Below are 19,505 nucleotides of genomic sequence, written 5' to 3'. Positions count from 1 at the left end.
TTTTTTTTGGATTTCCTTGATTAGGCTGCTGACTTCATTTTCATGTTTTTCCTGCATCTCTCTCCTTTCTTTTCCCAGTTTTTCTTCCAACTCCCTCATTTGATTTTCAAAGTCTTTTTTGAGCTCTGTCATAGCCTGAGCCCAATTTCTGTTTTTCTTGGAGTCTTTAGATGCAGGAGCTTGTGCTTCCTCATCTTCAGACTGAGTATTTTGATCCTTCTTGGGCTCATTTGCAAAATATTTCTCAATAGTCTTTCTCTTATTTCTCTGCTTGCTCATTTTCCCAGCCTGGGCCTGGTTTTGGGGTGCTTCCTGAGCTTTTGGGACACTCCCACAAGGGTCTCAGTGTGTGAGGCTCTGTCCTCCCTCCTGGTCTGTGAATGACCATAAGCAACCCCCTCTGCCAAGGGGCCGAGGTGGGGGGGCCCTGTTGTTCTATTGGGGCAGGGCCTAGACTGGGATCAGGATCTGAATGTGGTCAGAGCCCCAGAGTCCTGTTCCAGGGGCAGAGGGCAGAGCTGGGCAGTCTCTCTCTCTCTCTTCACTCCCCTCCTTCAGCTCAATGGGCTCATGCCCTGGGGGCTCCTGCTTGCAGGCTCTTCCTGCTTGTTTCCTGGTCTGGGCTGCTTGCTGTGTGCCCCGAGGGCTGGGCTCCATGTGCTTGCTCTGGCAGAGGTCCCTGCTGTTCCCCCACTTTGTGCCCGGTGCTCCCCAGGGTACAGCTCAGGAGACTCCCCTGCTGCTGTGAGCAGCGGCTCCCAGTGCCCTGGGGTTGCCTCCGGGAGGCTGAAGTTCAGTGGGCCACCCCTCCGGTGGCTGCCCCTCTGACCCCGGGGAGCAGAGCCTTTCTGCTCTTTTCCAGGTTACCTTGAGTAGGAGAACTGTCTCACTGGGTCCCTTTGTGGGTTCTGTCTCTCAAAAGTTTAGTTAGAATCCTTAGTTTATGAGATTTATCAGAGAGCTCCTAAGACTCGATTCCTTCTGGTCGCCATCTTAGATTTGAGGTTCTAACATTTTCCCATTGTTTCTTCTTCATATAAACATTTTTTATTACACACAGAACTAAATGAAATAAACTATAATATACTTTTGTTTTTTGTTTTGTTTTTTCGAGGCAATGGGGTTAAGTGATTTGCCCAAGGTCACACAGCTAGGTAATTATTAAGTGTCTGAGGTTAGATTTGAACTCAGGTTCTCCTGACTCCAGGGCCAGTACTCTATCCACTGCACCACGTAACTGCCCCTATAATATACTTTTAATTGAAAATGTTTATATTTCATTTTTTCAAAGATAAAATAATTTTTAACATTCATTTAAAAAAAATTTGAGTTCCAAATTCTTTCTCTCTTCTTCCATCTCCTCTCCTTGAGAAGGCAAGCAATTTGATATAGATTATAATATATTTTTAAGAAAAATGTTGGGAGCATTACATAATTGGGAAGATACTCTATTTATTTTTTGTTTTGGACCACTATTCTCAGTCTAAAATATCTAGGGGAAAGAGATTTTCAATGATTGGGTTTCCTTAGCCTTTCTCTTTGCCAATTCCAGTATATAATATAGGTGGTGTGGTGAAAAAAAAAGTACTTTACCTGGAATCAGAAAGTCAGGAAGGAGTTCAAATATGTTCTAAGATACTTCCTAGCTTTGTGGTCTTGGACAAATCATTGAACCTTTCTTGGCCCCATTTCCTTTTGTATATATTGGGGATAATAATGACATTTTCTTCTCAGGGTGGCTGTGAGGATCAAATGTTATAACATATGCAGAGCACTTTGCAAACCCTAAAGCATGATAGAAGATGCCAGCTTTCATTATTAAAACCCCCCCCAGTTGTTTTTGAAGTAACTAACATTTACACAACTCTTATGATTTATGAAATGCCTTCCTCACACTAACGCTAAGGAAGATCCTATATTGTTTTATCCATTTTTCACATGAGAAAACTGAGGTTCAGAAAGTAACAATGATATTCTCAGGCAATCAACTAGGAAGAAAATGGCAAAACCAAGACTTGAGCCCATGTTCCATGCTCTTTCTAGTCTACCACACTTCTAAATGTTATATTAAGCTAAAAGTACACAGAACAGTATAAAATCTCTCTCTTTAATGTGATTGAAAGTCCAAGCAAGCTGAAAATTATTTTTACTATTGTATTCTTTAGTTGTTTCCGGTCCTATCCAAATCTTTGTATCCCCAATTGGAGTTTTCTTGACAAAGATACTGGAGTGTTTTACTATTCCCTTCTCCAGTTGATTTATTTTATAGATAGTAAATGGAGATAAATAGGATGAAGTGAGTTGTCACACAGGTCACTAAGTGTCTGGGGTCAGATTTTTACTCAGAAAGATGAGTCTTCTTGACTTTAGGCCCAATACTGTGCCACCTAGCTGCCTAAAAATTTTAGTAACAAAATAATAATGAATCAGATATTTATAACAATAGCAATCATAGTAACTAATGAGAAACAATAATAGGAAGCTTAGAAAAATAGTCCATTTTTCCTCTCCCAAAATGACAAAGAATCCTCATTTCTGTCAGTTAACTAAAAATCCCAAAATACAGATGTATACATTCTTCTGTCCTTTCTAACCTTGTTTACTCATTTCATTTAGAATTATATAAATATCTACAAATTTGAATTCAGTTACTCATTTTCTTCCATCCCTTTGACCTGGTCCCCTCCTATAAGTAGTCATACTTGAATAAAAATCATAGACTTCTGAGGAAAAGTTTATCAGATCATTCCTTAAAATAGATGAAGAATGAGTTACTTTTAATGAATGCACTGAAGACTTCATCAAAGTGGTAACCTTCCTTTGTATGAGCCATTATTTAAATAATCTTATTTGGGTCCAGACATGTAATTTCATTGTCATAGGGGATTCCCAGCAAGAAAATCAAATCTGACAATGCATATCAGCAATTACTCTGCAATTTATGGTTTTGAATTGGTGCAGAGAGCTTTAAGGAGTTAGATGATTTATTGATAGTAACAGAGTCCAAAGTAAGGCATGAAACCCAGATCTTAATTCCAAGACAGGTTCTTCAAACAACACTCTGCACTGAATTTAGGTCATAGATTTAGGTTGTTTACACCAAGAAGTCACCTTAGAGACCATCTGTCCAAATCCCTTATTTTATAACTGAGATCACAGTGACTCTGCAACATACTAAGTGAGATGTATATCATTAATCTAGTTGTAATAGAGATGAGGATGGTAATCTGATACATTTGTAGTTCAGAGGGATATTCATTTCCTCCCAGTCTGGAAGGTGATTTGGACTATCACGCTCTTTAAGCCAGAAGGTGAACATTTCGTATTTCTGAAAAATATGTACACTTTATGCAAAAGAACAGACCAAGAGGAAGGAGTGAGGACAACATGAGCTGAGCAAGAGTAGTGATAGTAATCCTGAATCCCATCTGGGACTAAACAAAGTGAACTGGGACAAGAGAATATGGTAGAGAAAGAGAAAGGAAACTTAGGCTACATATGGCAGGGAAGCAAGAGACTGAGATGGATTGTAAGGTCCCTTTCGCTTTCTTAGAACAAAGTAGCTGATGGAAAGTTCCAAAAAGTCAACTTTCCCAACCTCACCTTTTCAGTAGCAGGTGCTATCTCTTAGTCTTGCCACCGCTTTTACTTGAGCATTACTTGTAGACTGATTTTTGCTTCATACATACAGAAACTAGGTTTGGAAATAAAAGTTTGTAATGTATACTTGGTCAGTTCTGGAAAAAGGGAAGGAACTAGCTTGAAATACACAAATTTTAAATTAAAACAGAGAACCAATTATTTCTATTAATTTTAAAAATTTTCCTAACTGGGGGTTCTGAGTTATTACATTAATATTTTTTACATGACACAAAATATCAGGGAAAGAGATTTGAAAATCTGAGTATCTTTAAATTGCCTCTACATACTTTAAATGTTGAAAAAATTTTAACTTAAATTTTTCTAAATTTCAAAAAATAAAAAATTTAAGGTAAATATTATTTAGATTAAAAACAAGTTAATTGTTGTACTTGGGTGTGGCTGATTAATTCTCCTGAGACAAAGAAAGCTCAGAAGAGAGGAGAGCAATGAAAGAAAGATCAAGCCCTAAACCAATGTCCAGGGAAAAGATAGGCAAGGTCTGGGAATAGTATAGCTGTACTTTTAGAAGAGAGGGAGATCAGAAAAAAATCAAGTACCACCTGGCCACTGCTACCCTTAACAATGACACCCACTGGCGTTACAAGATAATTTCTTTTTATTCTTTTATACAAAGACAAACTGTTTACTATGCTTTCATGCTGCAGAGTGACCTTTATTTCACTGCAAGCACTCCCACTGTAGTCATTGTAAATGTTACAGAAAAACCTTATGCCAAAGCAACTCTCCTTTCTAAGAGGGTCAGACTACTAAAATATATTATTCATCTGCCCACTCATAATGAAAAATAATTTGTTTTATCTTATGCAGGTTTATAAGCTATGAACAGAGGTTAATATCCAAAATAGGGAAGAATATGCTAAAAAATATTCTGATGAACATACTACTACTTATTATTATTGTTTGCAGTTCTACTGAGAAGATAATAATTTTGTTTTAATGTAGCTCATAATTATATTATTTTCATCTTGTTTAAGAAATCTTATCTTGAATAGGAAAGGTAGGATTTTAAACACTACTCCCTTTGAGTTCCCATGCACTTAAATTATGGTTTAAAATCTGTAACTCCCAATTTTTCTATTCCTCAAATACCATTACATTCTACTTCAGCTATTCAGGAATAGTTTCACTATTACCCATTTCTTTAATCAGAAAATCTGGATCTGGAGGAGAAAGTAAGACTGGTGACTTTTCACAGCAGCTCCCCTTGGTTAAATCTGATTCATTTACATGTAATAGCATCACATCCCATAGGCACACATGTCATGGTCCTCTTTGGAAATAAAGGACAAACAACAGCTCTCATATACACCTCAGTTAACCCATTGCTGCTTACCTTTTGCTAAACTCCAGTCCCTCCCCACACATACACACATTGCTCCCACCAGGAGCCGGGAAATCAGACAATTATGCTGATAAGGTACATGATGAATTGTTGTCTTGACTTCATTTGAGCTCTCTCTGTGGTGAAGCAATGCTTTTATAACTCATTTTCCCTCTCTTTTATGTATTATGTCCTCAGATAGACTATAAACTCCTTGAGGGCTGGGGCTTTTTAGCTTGTGTTTTTAATCTGCGGTACCTAAGTACCACAGTGCCTTTCATATATTAAGTGCTTTATAGATGCTTGTTGTTTTTCTGCCAATGATATTGAAATACAATTATCAAAATATATAAATTTTTTAAAAAAATTATATTCATGGTCCCAAATTAAGTAAGAACTCTTATCTGACCACAACAACACTAGAGACAGGCTTGTTGTGTCTTCTTTTTTTCATATGCTAGAAGTAGAGGTTGTTTTTTTCTTTACTACATTTCTTTTGCTTCTTTTTTTCTTATAATGCCTATCCACTCCACTAAATGCTATTTTTCATTAATAATTGGTTCTATTATGGGAAGAGGGCAGGGAAAGAATGTCATTTTCTGAATTTCTTGAGTTCCCTTCTCTAGAGCCCTTTTTAGTGCAGAAGGAGTTAAAGTAGTCTAAAAGTTTATGTGCTTCTGCAAGAGATTCATCTACTACAAGGGAATAACTTAGATTCTAGGGAACATAAATGACTTTCAGCCATTTTTCTCTTTATTTCCTACAAGACCAAAACAATACAAAAAGGAGTCATAGGTAAGTCAATGGGTAGAGCACTGGACCTTAAGTCAGGAAGACCTGAGTTCAAAACTGACCTTACATACTTCTTAGTGGCCCTCTAATTACTCACTTAACCATTTCTCAATGTCAATCCAAGGAAAGCAAATTCAATTTATTATCAGTTTGTTTCCTCAACCAAAAACAAACTGAATTGGATGATATTTAAGGGGCTTTTCAACTCAAAAATAATATGGCTTGTTCTCTATAATTAGAAGACTAAAGCATATTTTTCACACACACACACACACACACACACACACAAACAACACAGATGATACTCTATAGCAGAATGCTACATGGAAAAGAGTTAGAATATTTAGATTCCAGTTCTGACTCGAGTACTGACATTTGAGTTCTCTAGACTTCAGTTTTTACCTCTGAAAATGGGGAGATTGGCTCTCTGAGGTATTTTTCATTTACATCATTCCATGGTCCCAAGCTCTTTTCCTTCAACAATAATGTCAGCTAATATTTAAATAAGCACTTTAAGGTTTACAAATTTCTCTCTATAGATTACCTCATTTGATGGTCATAAAAACCCTAAGAGATAAATGATTACCCTTTTATGAATAGGAGGCAGCTAGGTAGATCAGTAGATTCTAGAGTCAGAAAGACTTGAGTTCAAATATGGCCTCAGATACTGGCTAGCTATGTGCCTCTGGGCAAGTTGCTTAACCCTACTTGCTTCAGTTTCCTCATCTGTAAGACCAGCTGGAAAATGGCAAACAACTCCCAATTTCTTTGCCAAAATGATTTTTATATGATAGTTTCTAAAAACTGGCAACCTTGGCAAGCTTAAATTTTGACTCTTGTCCCCACTCTTTTCACATCTTGGGATGAGGTTCTTTTACATCAACAGTAGGGTCTATGAGTCACAGTGCTGAATACAAGAAACAGCAATAAACAACAAAACTTTATGAATGAGGAAATGAGCCTGAGAAGGTTAAATAACTTGGATTTGAACTCATTTTTCTGAATCTAAGGTCAACATATCATCCACTGCACAGTCTACTTGACACCCCTTCCACAGATTAGTGTCAATAAATAATTCCAGTAATAAGAAAACCTCTGTCTGTTAAGTAACATGGAAACTTTATTTTTTGTTGTTCAGACCTGTGATTTTATTTCTATGGGTGACTTCCAGATTGAAATCCCTCCACAGAGGCTGATAAGCAACGTTTAAAACCTTTAATCTGAAGAATTACCTGAGACCTAACAAGAAGTTAGGTGACCCAACCATGGTCTTTGTGACTCCAAGACTGCACCACTAGCCTTGGAGTCACAAGAATGTGAATTCAAATCTGTCCTCAGATATTTGACTCTCACTAACTGTGTGACCTTGGGTAAGTCACTTAACCCTGGTTTCCTCTCCTCCAGGGTAATCTCCCTATCTCCAGTCATCCTGATTCATATCTGGCCACTGGACCCAGATGGCTCTGGAGGAGAAAGTGAGGCTGGTGACCTAGCACAACCCCCCCCCAAAAAAAAACTCAATTAAGGTGCTTGTCATAGTATAACTTCCCTGTTGTCATGGTCTTTGAAAATGAAGGACAAACATTAATTGGCCTTTCTGAAGTGTGTTGTTGAGAATTGAACTCAGTATTTCATATATGATTTGACCAGGACAGAATTTTCCCTTTCTACAGTATTTATGGTATGCTATAAGTTATACTCTTTATACTGAGTATTCAATAATCTATATATTATACTCTATAAATTATATATTATATATAAAGTTCTGAGTACTCTCTATAGTGAGCATTCACTTCTGCTTATTACTCATGGTGACACTCAATAATCCTGGAAGTCACTAGAGGAAGAATCACTTTGATTTTGTTATAAAAGGAACATAAGGTCCATTTAAAAAAATACAGAGCTGATGAGTATACATCTACAATGATGGAAAGTTTCTACACTGGGAGTTCCCACAAGGATCAAATCATAGCTTCTGATCAGAAATAAAGGACCTATGCCAGGAGGAGAATGGGGAGAAGAAAGGAAATGAATTGGAGTTGAGAGTATCCCTGAAAATTTCATGAAAGGAATAAAATTAAGTCATAATCTTGGCTCTTACCATATTCACAATTCATTCCTTCATATCCTTTGAGGCATATGCAAATGTAGCTTCGGATACTATCCTGGCATATTCCATTGTTCAGGCAGGGTTGGGAGATACATGGAGTGCCAGCTGTAGGAACATCTCATTAATGAAATACAGGATTTAAATTGCAAAACATTTATAGAATGTAATTTCTGTAATAAAGGGTATTATTCCCAATCTCATTTTAGTCTTAATCTCTGCCTTTGATGATTTTTATATGAGAGTTTCTAAAAACTGGCAACCTTGGCATGAGTAAGGTGGTCAGAAGAGATAAAATCAAAGAGTATATCAAAACTAGAGTTAAGAGATAATTAAGACAACTAGACACAGCATCATAGCTTTAGAGATGGAAAAGATCCTAATGGCTCTCTAGTTAGACCTGCCTTTCCCAAACCCCCATCTTACTTTACAGATGAGAAAAATGGAAATATTAAGATCTGAATTTTTCCCTTTTTTGTCCCTTGCTTTCTTAACTCCAAGTGATATTCATTAGTATGGTTTTTTTTTAGTTTTTGCAAGGCAATGGGATTAAGTGGCTTGCCCAAGACCACACAGCTAGGTAATTATTAAGTGTCTGAGGCCGGATTTGAACTCAGGTACTCCTGACTCCAGGGCTGGTACTCTATCCACTGTGCCACCTAGCTGCTGCCATTTTGTTTTTCTAAATTCAGTTCAACAGACTTTTATCAAGGTGGCAGTTAGGTGGTGAAGTGGATAGAGTACCAGCCCTGGAGTCAAAGGAACTGAGTTCAAATCTTATTTCAGACACTTAATAATTACCAAGCTGTGTGACTTTGGGCAAGTCATAACCCCACTGTCTTGCAAAAAAAAAAAACCAAACCCAAAATAACAAGCATTTATCAAGAATTTACTCTATACTTAACCCTGTAGCAGATGCTGTGGCTGTGAAGACAAAAAGATAGATCTGCCCCCAAGGAGCTTACATTATATTTTTTCTTTTTCTTCTCCCTGCTTCATTTTAAAATTTCCTCCTTTGCCATATATAACTCCTTTCTGATTCAACACTTCTTTCCTAGATTGAGATTCCTAAATATAAAAACTCCTCAGGAATGGACAATGTGGGGAGAAGGGGAAACAAAAAGAAAATCCATGAAACTAGTTGCCGTAGTCTTAACTCCTTCCTCTCTCTCTCTCTCTGTCTCTCTCTCTCTTTCTCTCTCTCTCTCTGTCTCTCTCTCTGTTTCTCTGTCTCTCTCTCACTCTCTCTCTCACACACACACACACACACACTCTCTCTCTCCCCATCTCTCTCTCTCTCTCTCTCTCTCTCTCTCTCTCTCTCTCTCTCTCTCTCTGATAATGATGCCAAGTCAAGGACTTCATAACTAATAAATAACCAATTCATCCATGGACAAAGATTCAGCATGTGATAATGACTGTGATAACTATTAGTGATGAATCTAATACCAAGTCACTTTCCAGGAAATCTACCAGTTAGGTGACTTGACTATATCCTCAAGTCATTTCTTCAAGGTTCTGAGTCTTAGATCTGCCAGTTATGTGACCTTGGTTAAATCATTTCACCTGATTAGGACTCATTTTCTTTATTTCTAAAATAAGGGGGTTGAATCCCCTACAGATCCCTTCTAATTTTAAAGTTCTACAATTTAAGTAAAAAATTGATAAGATGGCATTTGGTGGTATTCGTCATTCACTCTTGAAGAAAGACCATGGCATCAAGGAAATGATGACATGATAATCACATGAATTGGATTTGAGTGATGCTGTGCTATCACCAGACTCACTTTCTCCTCAAGAACCATGAGTCCAGTGGCCAGATATGAATCAGAATGACTGGAGATGGCCTTGAATGAGAGGTACTCAGGGTTAGGTGACTTGCTCAAGGTCACAATCTAATAATAAAAGTTGAGAAAACAAATGAAAAAAGGCCACCTACCCATATATTGGCTCCAAAATGCTTGCTGTAAGACAAAAACATTCAAATATTTAAAATGACAGTTTTCCCCTTCTATTCTTACTTCCATAAAAGCTCAAAATTTATTAAAAATATGTCAAAATACTAGAATGACAAAATGGGATTGGTTCTGGACAGTCATCTGGATGTTTTGAAATGCAGCAGTGAAAATGAATGTTTAACATCTTATTTTTAAAAATTTGAATGATTAAAGCTTTCATTGTTCATCTAAACATCTTGGATTCATGAAGATCCCAAGTGCTTGACTTTTACCTCTCTAGTTGAATAAATACACTAGTAGTTTGACAAAATGAGTTCATTTTCCTACATTCAACAAGGGATGGGGGTAAAGACAATATGTTATAGATAAGAGAGTTGGCTCTATACCCTCTCCAGTTTTTGAAGTGACAAACAGCTTCATGTCTTAACTGTCTGTAAAGAATCACAGCTATTATAATTCATCTTCACATAGCTATTAAAGCAATAGTGAAAATCATCCTTTAGAAAGGTGAACTGCAGGGAATCGGACAAGTCTTGGGCAGAGTATGCTCATTGGTTTTATCCCTATCACCTCTTCTCCCAATTTTCTTTCTTATGCCAGACTATAGAGTTCAGGAACCAGGTCTCTGTGGTGGGCATTCATAATTACTGTTTCACATTTTTTATAACTTTATAACAGCTGAACCTCCCTCATGGGACTGGGAGAACTCAATTCAATAAATACTGGCTGGCACAGTAGTTTGCAGATATTAGGTGCTTGATTAGTGTTTGTTGAATAAATGTTCAGTTTGCTGCCTAGAAACATGTCAGCACAGTATTTTAAGAACTAAAATTGTTCATCTTCCTTTGAGTCTATTTGTTGCCTTACATGTGTCTGAATGGCTTCTCCAGCAGGATAAATAAGATAAGTAAGATTTGGTGCCTATCCTCAAACAGTTTAAATCCATTCGGGCTGATAAGATGCACTAGCTATGGTACAGTAGAAATATAATGAATGTACAACTATCTTCAGTGCATTTACTCCTGCACGGTTCTCAGGCAGCTAGATGGTGAAGTGGATAGGGTGCCAGACCTGAAGTCAAGGTCTGATTCAGAAGTCACTGAACAGATTCCAAATATCCTCCAGGGGAAGTATAACCTGATTTTTTTTTTTTTGTGAAATTCACATAAAACTCCAGAACTTCAGCTTTGAAAGGCAAATGCTGCACTATTTAATAAGAAAATGATTATATACTGGTTCATTTAATTTATCTGAGGATTTTTGAAGGTGAGGGGCATTTGCTGTGCAATAATATATGTGAAGACAGGTACTACTGACCTCCTTTACTTGCCCAGGTTGAATAGCAAATTTGTGTCAGATGAGAAGAGTTTGTTTATTTTTATTTGCTTTATCACTAGCTAAGACTCATGAGAAAGAGCAAGCTTATTTTAGGTTTATTTTTTATTTTTTTTTCAAGGCAATAGGGTTAAGTGGCTTGCTTAAGGCCACACAGCTAGGTAATTATTAAGTATCTGAGGCTGGATTTGAACTCAGGTACTCCTGACTCCAGGGCTGGTGCTCTATCCACTGCACCACCTAGCCACCCCTGCGCAAATTTATTTTAAAGAAGAAGACTTAAACCATGAAGTCTGGTATATATATATATAAGTGTATCTGTTGGCTAGACATATTTAAAGATCTGAAGACAGTGTAGACATTAGATTAAACTGGGCTATATAGACTGATTCTTTTAGTCATATTAAATTTAGAAGTATAATAATGATAACAATAGCAACTGACATTTTGCATAATACTTTAAATTGTAATAGAGCACTTTACTTTGTAAATTGCAATTAATTGTAATAGAGAACAGTACTTTAAATTGTACTAAATATTACATAGCACTAAAATATTATAAAACATTTTAAATATAGCTTTAGATACACATATATTGCCTCATTTTATTCTCACTATAAATTGTGAGGTGGGGCACCATAAATATTATTATCCCCATTATACAGATGAAGGACTCAGACTCAGCAAAGTTAAATGGCTAGTAATTTGGTCACCCATCTAATAAATGCTGAAGGAAGGATTTGGACCCTGGACTCACCTAATTCCAAATCTTTCTTTCTTTCATTAATAGTATCTAAGGTTTTCTTTTTCTTTGTGTGTGATGGAAGAAGGAAGTTGCTGGTTGGGGCTATAACCAGGCTATTGTCCCCATTAAAACTAGAGACTCTTCCTGTGACTTACCTGGCTGTTTGCTTTAAGGCTAAGACAAAAGGGAAAAACCAACTAAAATACCACCTCCTCTATGAAGTCTTTTTTTGATTTCTTCTGGACCAATAATACTCTTTTCTCTCTAGGACCTCATATATCATTTTATATTGCATTTTTCTGATTTATCTCTCACAGAACATTATATTTATATTTACATCTATATGAAATTTCCTCTGCAGATTATAAACTTCTTGAGGGTAGGAACCTTATCATAACTAAACTTTGTAATTTCCCTAGTGCTTACACTATGCTCTATACAGATAGACATTTAATATATAATTGTTGATCTGAATTGAATCTCTAGCCTTTTGAAAAAAATCTCAAGAAATGTAGTGCATTCTAGAATTAATGACAAAATTGCAAAATGATCTTTGTCTACAGGGGAAGAGTGATATTCCAGAAGCCTAGAATTAATTCTAGGATAAAATCTTAATTCAAATTTCATAAAGGGTTGAAAAAATTTTTAAGCTAGGAAACCCATTAACAACTTTCCCCACACAGAAAGCTGAAAAAGAGTGTTTATAGTCAGTGTTGTTAATAAAGATCTCATTTCTAAAATATAGAGAGAACTGCATCAAATTCATAAGAGTACAATAAATAAATGCTCAAAGGATATGGACAGGTAGTTTTCAGAGGAAGAATTTAAAGCTCTCTATAGTCATATAAAATGTTCTAAATTGCTATTAGAGAAATAAAAATTAAAATAACTCTGAAGTACTACCACCTACTTACCAGAATGACTAATATGACAGAAAAAGGAAATGATATATGTTGGAGGGAATGTGGGAAAACTGAAACACTATTACACCATTGGTGGAGTTGTGAACTGATCCAACCATTCTGGAGAGCAATTTGGAACTATGACCAAAGGACTATAAAACTGGGCATATCATTTTATCCAGCAATATCAATACTAGATGTGCATCTCAAAGAGATCGCACAAAAAGCGAAATGATCCACATGTTCAAGAATATTCATAACAGCTCTTTTTTTGTAGTAGCAAAGAATTGTAAATTGAGATGTTCATCAATTATAACTGAACAAGTTCTAGTATATGAATGTAATGAAATGCTGTTGCTCTATAAGAAATGATAAGCAGATAATTTCAGAAAAACCTGAAAAGACATATATGAACTGATGCTGAATAAAGTGAACAGAACCAGAGAACACTATACACAGTAATAGTAACATTGTGCAATGATCAACTATGATAGAATTAGCTTTTCTCAGCATTACAGTGATCAAAGGCAAATCTAAAAGACTTGTGATGGAAAATGCCACCACATTCAGAGAAAGAGTTATAGATTTTGAATGCTGATCAAAGCATATGATTTTTACTTTTTTATATTTATTTTTTGATTTTTCTTTCTCATGATTTTTCCCATTTGTTTTTATTCTTCTTTCACAGTATTACTAATAAGGAAATATGTATAAGATGATTTTGTATTTGTTTAACTATATCAAGATTACTTGCTTTCTTAGGAAGAGAAGGCAGGAGAGAGGACATTTATGAAAATGAATCCTTAAAACTACCTTTACATATAATTGGAAAAAAATTGATAAAAAGCAAACAAACCTGTCCCACCACCCCCAATTTTACCATTGGTAGACTTAGTTTGGTCATCTGACTGATTTCAGTTCTGATCTTGTCAGAACTCTTGAATTCAAGCAATATCCCACACTAAGCTGGTATGGTACTATTTCCTACTATGGGTAATAAAAACCATTTTTTCTCAGACTTGAGATTATAAAAGTCAAAATAGGCAATTTTTTATAAAATAATGTTGAAAGAATCTTTGCACAAGCTAGTGAATGCAGTCAGAGTTGAATAAAAGCCATGTATTAGAAAAAAACATTTGAAATGTTTTTTAACATCTTTAATAAAAGTTTGACCTTCAAAACCTATAGGAAACTGGTACAAATATATATGATTAAGAGAATATATCAACAGTTTTCAAAGGAAAGCTATCAACCACCATATGAAAAAAAATCACCAGGGTTAATCTGAAATTCAGCAAAGCAGCTGAACATAATTTGTTCCTTTTATTAGTATCCTAGCAACAACTGAGAGGGCTGGGGAAAGATCAACACTAAGATGTCTCAAATCAAAATGATAAGCTTTCTTTTTTTTAAAACCACTAATGTAGAAGACTCTGGGTGTGAAACGTTGTGTAGGCTATGTGACAGTTAATATGTTGATTGATTTTGATGAACTGCTTTATTCCCCTTCTTTCTTTTAAAAACCTTAGAAGGAATGGCTCTCAGGGTGAGGGTGGGACATATATGGAAAGTAAAATGATTAAAAAACAAATCAATTACAAAATAAAAAATGAAGTGGGGGAGTAACATGTAGCTTTCTAATGGGGGAATTTGAGTCACTTTATCACACCTCAGCTTCTCTATTTGTAAAACAAAAACATTAAGTCATCTATAAATTCTATAGTAGGATGTACTGCATCCAGTTCTAACCCCTGATAGGAGAGCATTGTGATGTTTTTAATCACCTGTGCTGACAACAAAGCTATTAAATTAGGACTTGATTTATTGTTCTGTTGTTTGAATTTCAAAATGTTAATGTTGATTAAATTTAAAAACATGTGGGTACAATTTCCCTTCCCCCACCCCAATCATTGTTGTTCAGTTGTTTTTCAGTCTTTGTGACCACTTTTGGAGTTTTGTTAGCAAAGATCTGGGATTGGCAAAGATTGGTTTGCCATTTCCTTCTCCAGCTCATTTTACAGTTGAGGAACTGAGGCAAATGGAGTTAAGTGACTTACTCAGGATCACACATCTACTAAGTGTGTGAGGCTGGATTTGAACTCAGGAAGATCAGTCTTCCTGACTCCATGCCTATTAAACATTTACCACTACATTCCTCCTGCTAAATCACTGATTCCACTTGCTTAGGTTTCTGAATATACTAAATTCTTTCAAATGAAGTCTGTCCTTAGTGGCAATAAAGTCCTTCAGGAAGACTGACTGAGGTTTGAACATACAATTGATTTTTTAGAATTGATCAAGTGATTTCATGGTATTAAAAATAACCACAGAGTTTCATCTTACTCTGCACACTGCTATAAGATCCTGTGGCACAATTTTTTATTTTTTTTCCTCTTCTTTTCCTATTAAAAAAAAAAATTAAAGGAGGCAAGGTCTAAAACCTTGAAACAGCCACTCAGATTTAAGTTTTGGAAAAGAAAGATTTAAATTATTAACATAAGACAGTAGGATCATAATCAAAAACATCCATTTGATTCATTTCAAGTACTACCTTATATGAAGCTTTTTCCAATCCTTTGTGATGCTGTTGTCCTCTCTCCCTAAATTACCTGGTATTTATTTCATATATATATACATATATATATGTATATATATATATGATATCTGGTATATACATATATGAACATACATATGTATAGCTATGTATGGATGTATAGTTCTTAGCACAATGGTCAGTATTTAGAGTAGTTTGGACATAAATAAGTCTCTTAATAAATGTTTATTCCTTGATGTGTATACATGTGTATGGTATGTATGTGTATGTATGTATGTAGACACATACACATACTATCTCCCTTGATCTCTTCAGGTTTTTGTATCCCCAGGATCTAATATAGTGCTTAGTACATAGTAGACTCTTAATAAATACTTGTTGATTGATAGATGGAATGACCTGAGGGGAAAAAGATAGACTGACAACTAAGGGGTTAAATGAGGGATCTTTGAAAAAAAACCCCATAAGTTGAATGCCAGTGAATTCCATTCTCTTTGGTAAGTTGTTTGTTTTTACTTTTGCTCTTTTTTTTGGGGGGGGGTTATTTTGGAAATAAATGAATTATAGTAAAGCTGAAAAGCTTCCAGAGGAAGCATAATGCATGGGACACAGTTTTAGAACACAGAGGACATGTTTTCAGTCCTTCATAGGACATACAAATGCCTTGCTCCTGCCTCTGCTTTGTGACATCTTGATAGGAAATACAAGTTGCAAATATACTGGGCCTCTTTCAAGGGCAATCTGAATAGTTCACTCTACATTTCTTATAACCACAAGTGAACACAGCCCACTTCAGATGAGTTCACAGCATATGGACATGTAAGGAAGTCAGAACTCTTGGAACCATATTAAAGGAAACTTTGTAGTCACAGATGGAAACCATTATTCAGAATGAAGTTTTAAAATAGTTTTCTTAGGACTGCATAGAGGTAAAAATGGATGCTGTAAGTTAAATATTTTACCATTAACAACCAGAAATGTTCTCACCTTTTACCCTAATTAAGCTAACCTTACTGTTACTGCCTTCTAGTGAACTAGGGAGTTGTTTAAAATGGCTATGCTGCTGAGTTGGACTACTTCCAATGCATACCTGGTCACATGTGTCAAGGCAATCGAACTAATCCAAACAGTAAATCATGATGAAATTTTTATGTAGGAGTCCAGTCCTAAGAAAGATTATTTTGTTTTCAAAAATGGGTTGACCTTTTTGAGATAAGTAGGTCTTTCTGTTAAACATATTAATTTTTAGTATAAAAGGGAAAAAATCTATTTCTATGCTTGATGCTGAAAGCTAACTGTTGCCTCTGGTTTGCTAAGTTTAGAGCACATTTGGCCTGGCTTTCTCCAAATGCATTTATGTTGATTGTGATTCTGTGATTGAATCAATTAAAAGTTAGGATCTCAAGCACAGATCCTAGAATGATTCACCTGATAATTTGATGAAGTGGAAGCAAGTGTTGTCCTTTTAAAAGACATAAGTAATTAAATGTTGTATCTTTAAGACATGAAATTTCTGTAAGAAAGCAAAAGTTGAAATGCTTAGAAATGGGGGGAAATATAGTACATACAGTTTGTTCATTGTTTTCAAACACTTCCCTTGCTTCTTCATAAATACATATTTCTTCAAAGCATTCTCTTTCCAAATTTCCCTTTAAAACCTCCTCCAAAATAAAGGATCTGGCACGTTTTGTTCTCATAACTTCATTTGCCTTAGAAGCTGGCCAAAATACTGGAAATCAGGGGGAAAAAATAGATTAGGTCAATACTTACAGGTCATTCAAGAATTGTTAGATCCCTGCTTTTCAAAAAATCCAGGATATATAGATGTTTTGAAAATAAATAAAAGTCCTAGAAATAATGTTTGTACTAGTGGAAACTTTTTCTTTCACTTAAGTTCATTTTTCCACTAAAGAAAGGTGAATCTATACTAAAACATGATACAAATTTAAAATACCAAGGAAATATTCCTGATTCTGACATGAACTTTGTGACCTTGGGCAAGTCTCATAAAACTTTTCTTTGAAATCATCTTTATAATTTACTCTGATTAGTGAAACCTTTTTTTTATATTTTCTTTACAAAATGGGCCCCAGTTTCCACATCTATAAAATGAAGAGAGTCTAGATTTATCATTTGAAAATTTTACCCTTCTATTTATTATGAATTCAACAAGAATTGACATTTCAATAATTAAAAACATAAAAATGGATTATATATATGAAACTATACATTTCTCTTATAAGTTTTAAATTTGACAAGATGCTAACAAAACTTGCCTGTATATCTTTACTGTTCTGTATATTTTAAAAATTTTTTCTTAATGATATTCTTTTTCTTAGATTATCTCTTTAATATATTTTACTTCTAACAGCCTATAATTCTATTTTCTATGAAATATAGATATATTTAATTTCTTGGTAAATATGAAATGTATAATCAGAGATTTGTAATCCAGAAGATTACTGCTACCTTGTAATCAGTCATCATTTTATTTCAAATAAGAAGATTCCAGTGACTTGATTTATTGAAACAATACCCATTGAAAATATGTAATCACTTTAGTGAAAATAGACTTTATTTCTTCTCTTTGATTTTCAAAGTTAATAAATTGACTGTGAATATATTGGTCTCTCCTTTCCCCTCTCCTTTTTTCTTTTCATTTGCTTCTTTCCTTCATTTTGTTATTATAGAAAAGTACATTTATCTTTGCAGGCTCAGGTAGGTTCAGTAATTATAAATGCTTGGATGAGAGAGTATTTTAGATCATTTGAGAAAGAGGGGGGAAAATGGCAGGTTGTAAAGAGAAATATAATTTTTATACTGCTTAGGCTACCATTAAACATCATTCCAGATAATTTTGTTTCACAGACTTTAAAAGATGATTTCAGTGAAATTTATTTGAAGAGGAAAGGGGGAAAAGGATCCATTTGGCAATAAAAAAAGACAGTGTCCTGATTAATTTGCTCCCTGAAAAAAAATCATCACCTTTCAGATATGCTTCTGAGTTATCTCAAACAGACCATCTGCACAAAGGCAAATGAAAGTAGCAATATAGGGACACTGTTCTTAAGTATGTTTCAATAAAGGATCCCATTTGGAAAGAAAGAAAGAAAGAAAGAAAGAAAGAAAGAAAGAAAGAAAGAAAGAAAGAAAGAAAGAAAGAAAGAAAGAAAGAAAGAAAGAAAGAAGGAAAGAAAGAGAAAGAAAGAAAGAAAGAAAGAAGGAAAGAAGGAAAGAAAAAAGAAAGAAAGAAAGAAAAAAGAAAGAAAGAAGGAAGGAAGGAAGGAAGGAAGAAAGAAAGAAAAAAAAAGAAAGAAAAAAAGAAAAGAAAAGAAAAGAAAGAAAGAAAGAAAGAAAGAAAGAAAGAAAGAAAGAAAGAAAGAAAGAAAGAAAGAAAGAAAGTAGTTGTCTAGTAGAATCAAACCTACCTGACTGCTCTGACTGATGGAAAGAGAAGGTAAGGAAACATAACTGCAGCATCCAAAAGCACCCCGCCATTCTGATTGTCCAGGTTAGTTCAGTGGACTGCAGTTGCATATCAGTGGGTCTTTTAGGAAAGTTAAGCAAATAAAAAATGTTAAAAGTGCAAAGTTCACTGCCATGGGGGTGGGAGGGAATAAGGGAGGAAGGAAAGAAGACTATTGCTGCTGCTGCAGGATGATCAGTCAGCAATCTCTGTTTCCAGATAATGTGCTTCATAACACTTATTAATTCGTCATCACCTGTGGTCTTTGTTTATATGGATCAGGCAGTCCCTTGGATCATTATCTTTGACTCAGTTTGCTCTCATACAGAACCTCTGGAAAAATTTAGAGTACCTGTCAAATCTAGTTCATGTGTAAGTTTTCACAGATTTAGGTTAAAGGGTTCCCAGCCTCTGTACAAGGATTAAATGTAACAAAGTATATATTGATAATAGGATAGTACTTTATTCTATCTCATAGAAAATGCAGAAAACATAAAGGTTTCTTAACCTGTAAACAATCAATACAATTCATTCTCTATAGTGAATCTCTTCTTGTAACTTGTAAATTTGTAAACTTATTTTCAAGTCAATGGGGTTAAATGACTTGCCCAAGTTCACACAGTTTGTACACTTTTAAAATATAATTTTGTGCTTTGAGCTGT

The 19,505-nt window shown here is 35.1% G+C and overlaps 1 protein-coding gene across 1 annotated transcript in view; it reads right to left on the bottom strand.

Moving 5' to 3' along the window:
- Window positions 1–18,914, bottom strand: part of PROZ (protein Z, vitamin K dependent plasma glycoprotein) — a 45,195-nt gene extending 26,281 nt beyond the window's left edge. The window contains exons 1-4 of the mRNA XM_074192081.1: window positions 18,806–18,914; window positions 16,946–17,106; window positions 9,823–9,847; window positions 7,878–7,991 (exon numbers count right to left, since the gene is read on the bottom strand). Coding sequence (XP_074048182.1) covers window positions 7,878–7,991; window positions 9,823–9,847; window positions 16,946–17,106; window positions 18,806–18,914 — 409 coding nt within the window. The remainder of the gene's footprint in view (window positions 1–7,877; window positions 7,992–9,822; window positions 9,848–16,945; window positions 17,107–18,805) is intronic.
- Window positions 18,915–19,505: the final 591 nt, after the last annotated feature.

This window comes from Macrotis lagotis, chromosome 6 (assembly GCF_037893015.1).
Source record: "Macrotis lagotis isolate mMagLag1 chromosome 6, bilby.v1.9.chrom.fasta, whole genome shotgun sequence".
Lineage (NCBI taxonomy): Eukaryota > Metazoa > Chordata > Mammalia > Peramelemorphia > Peramelidae > Macrotis > Macrotis lagotis.
The sequence above is the reverse complement of the archived record's forward strand: the minus strand, read 5'-3'. Positions and strand labels throughout refer to the sequence as shown.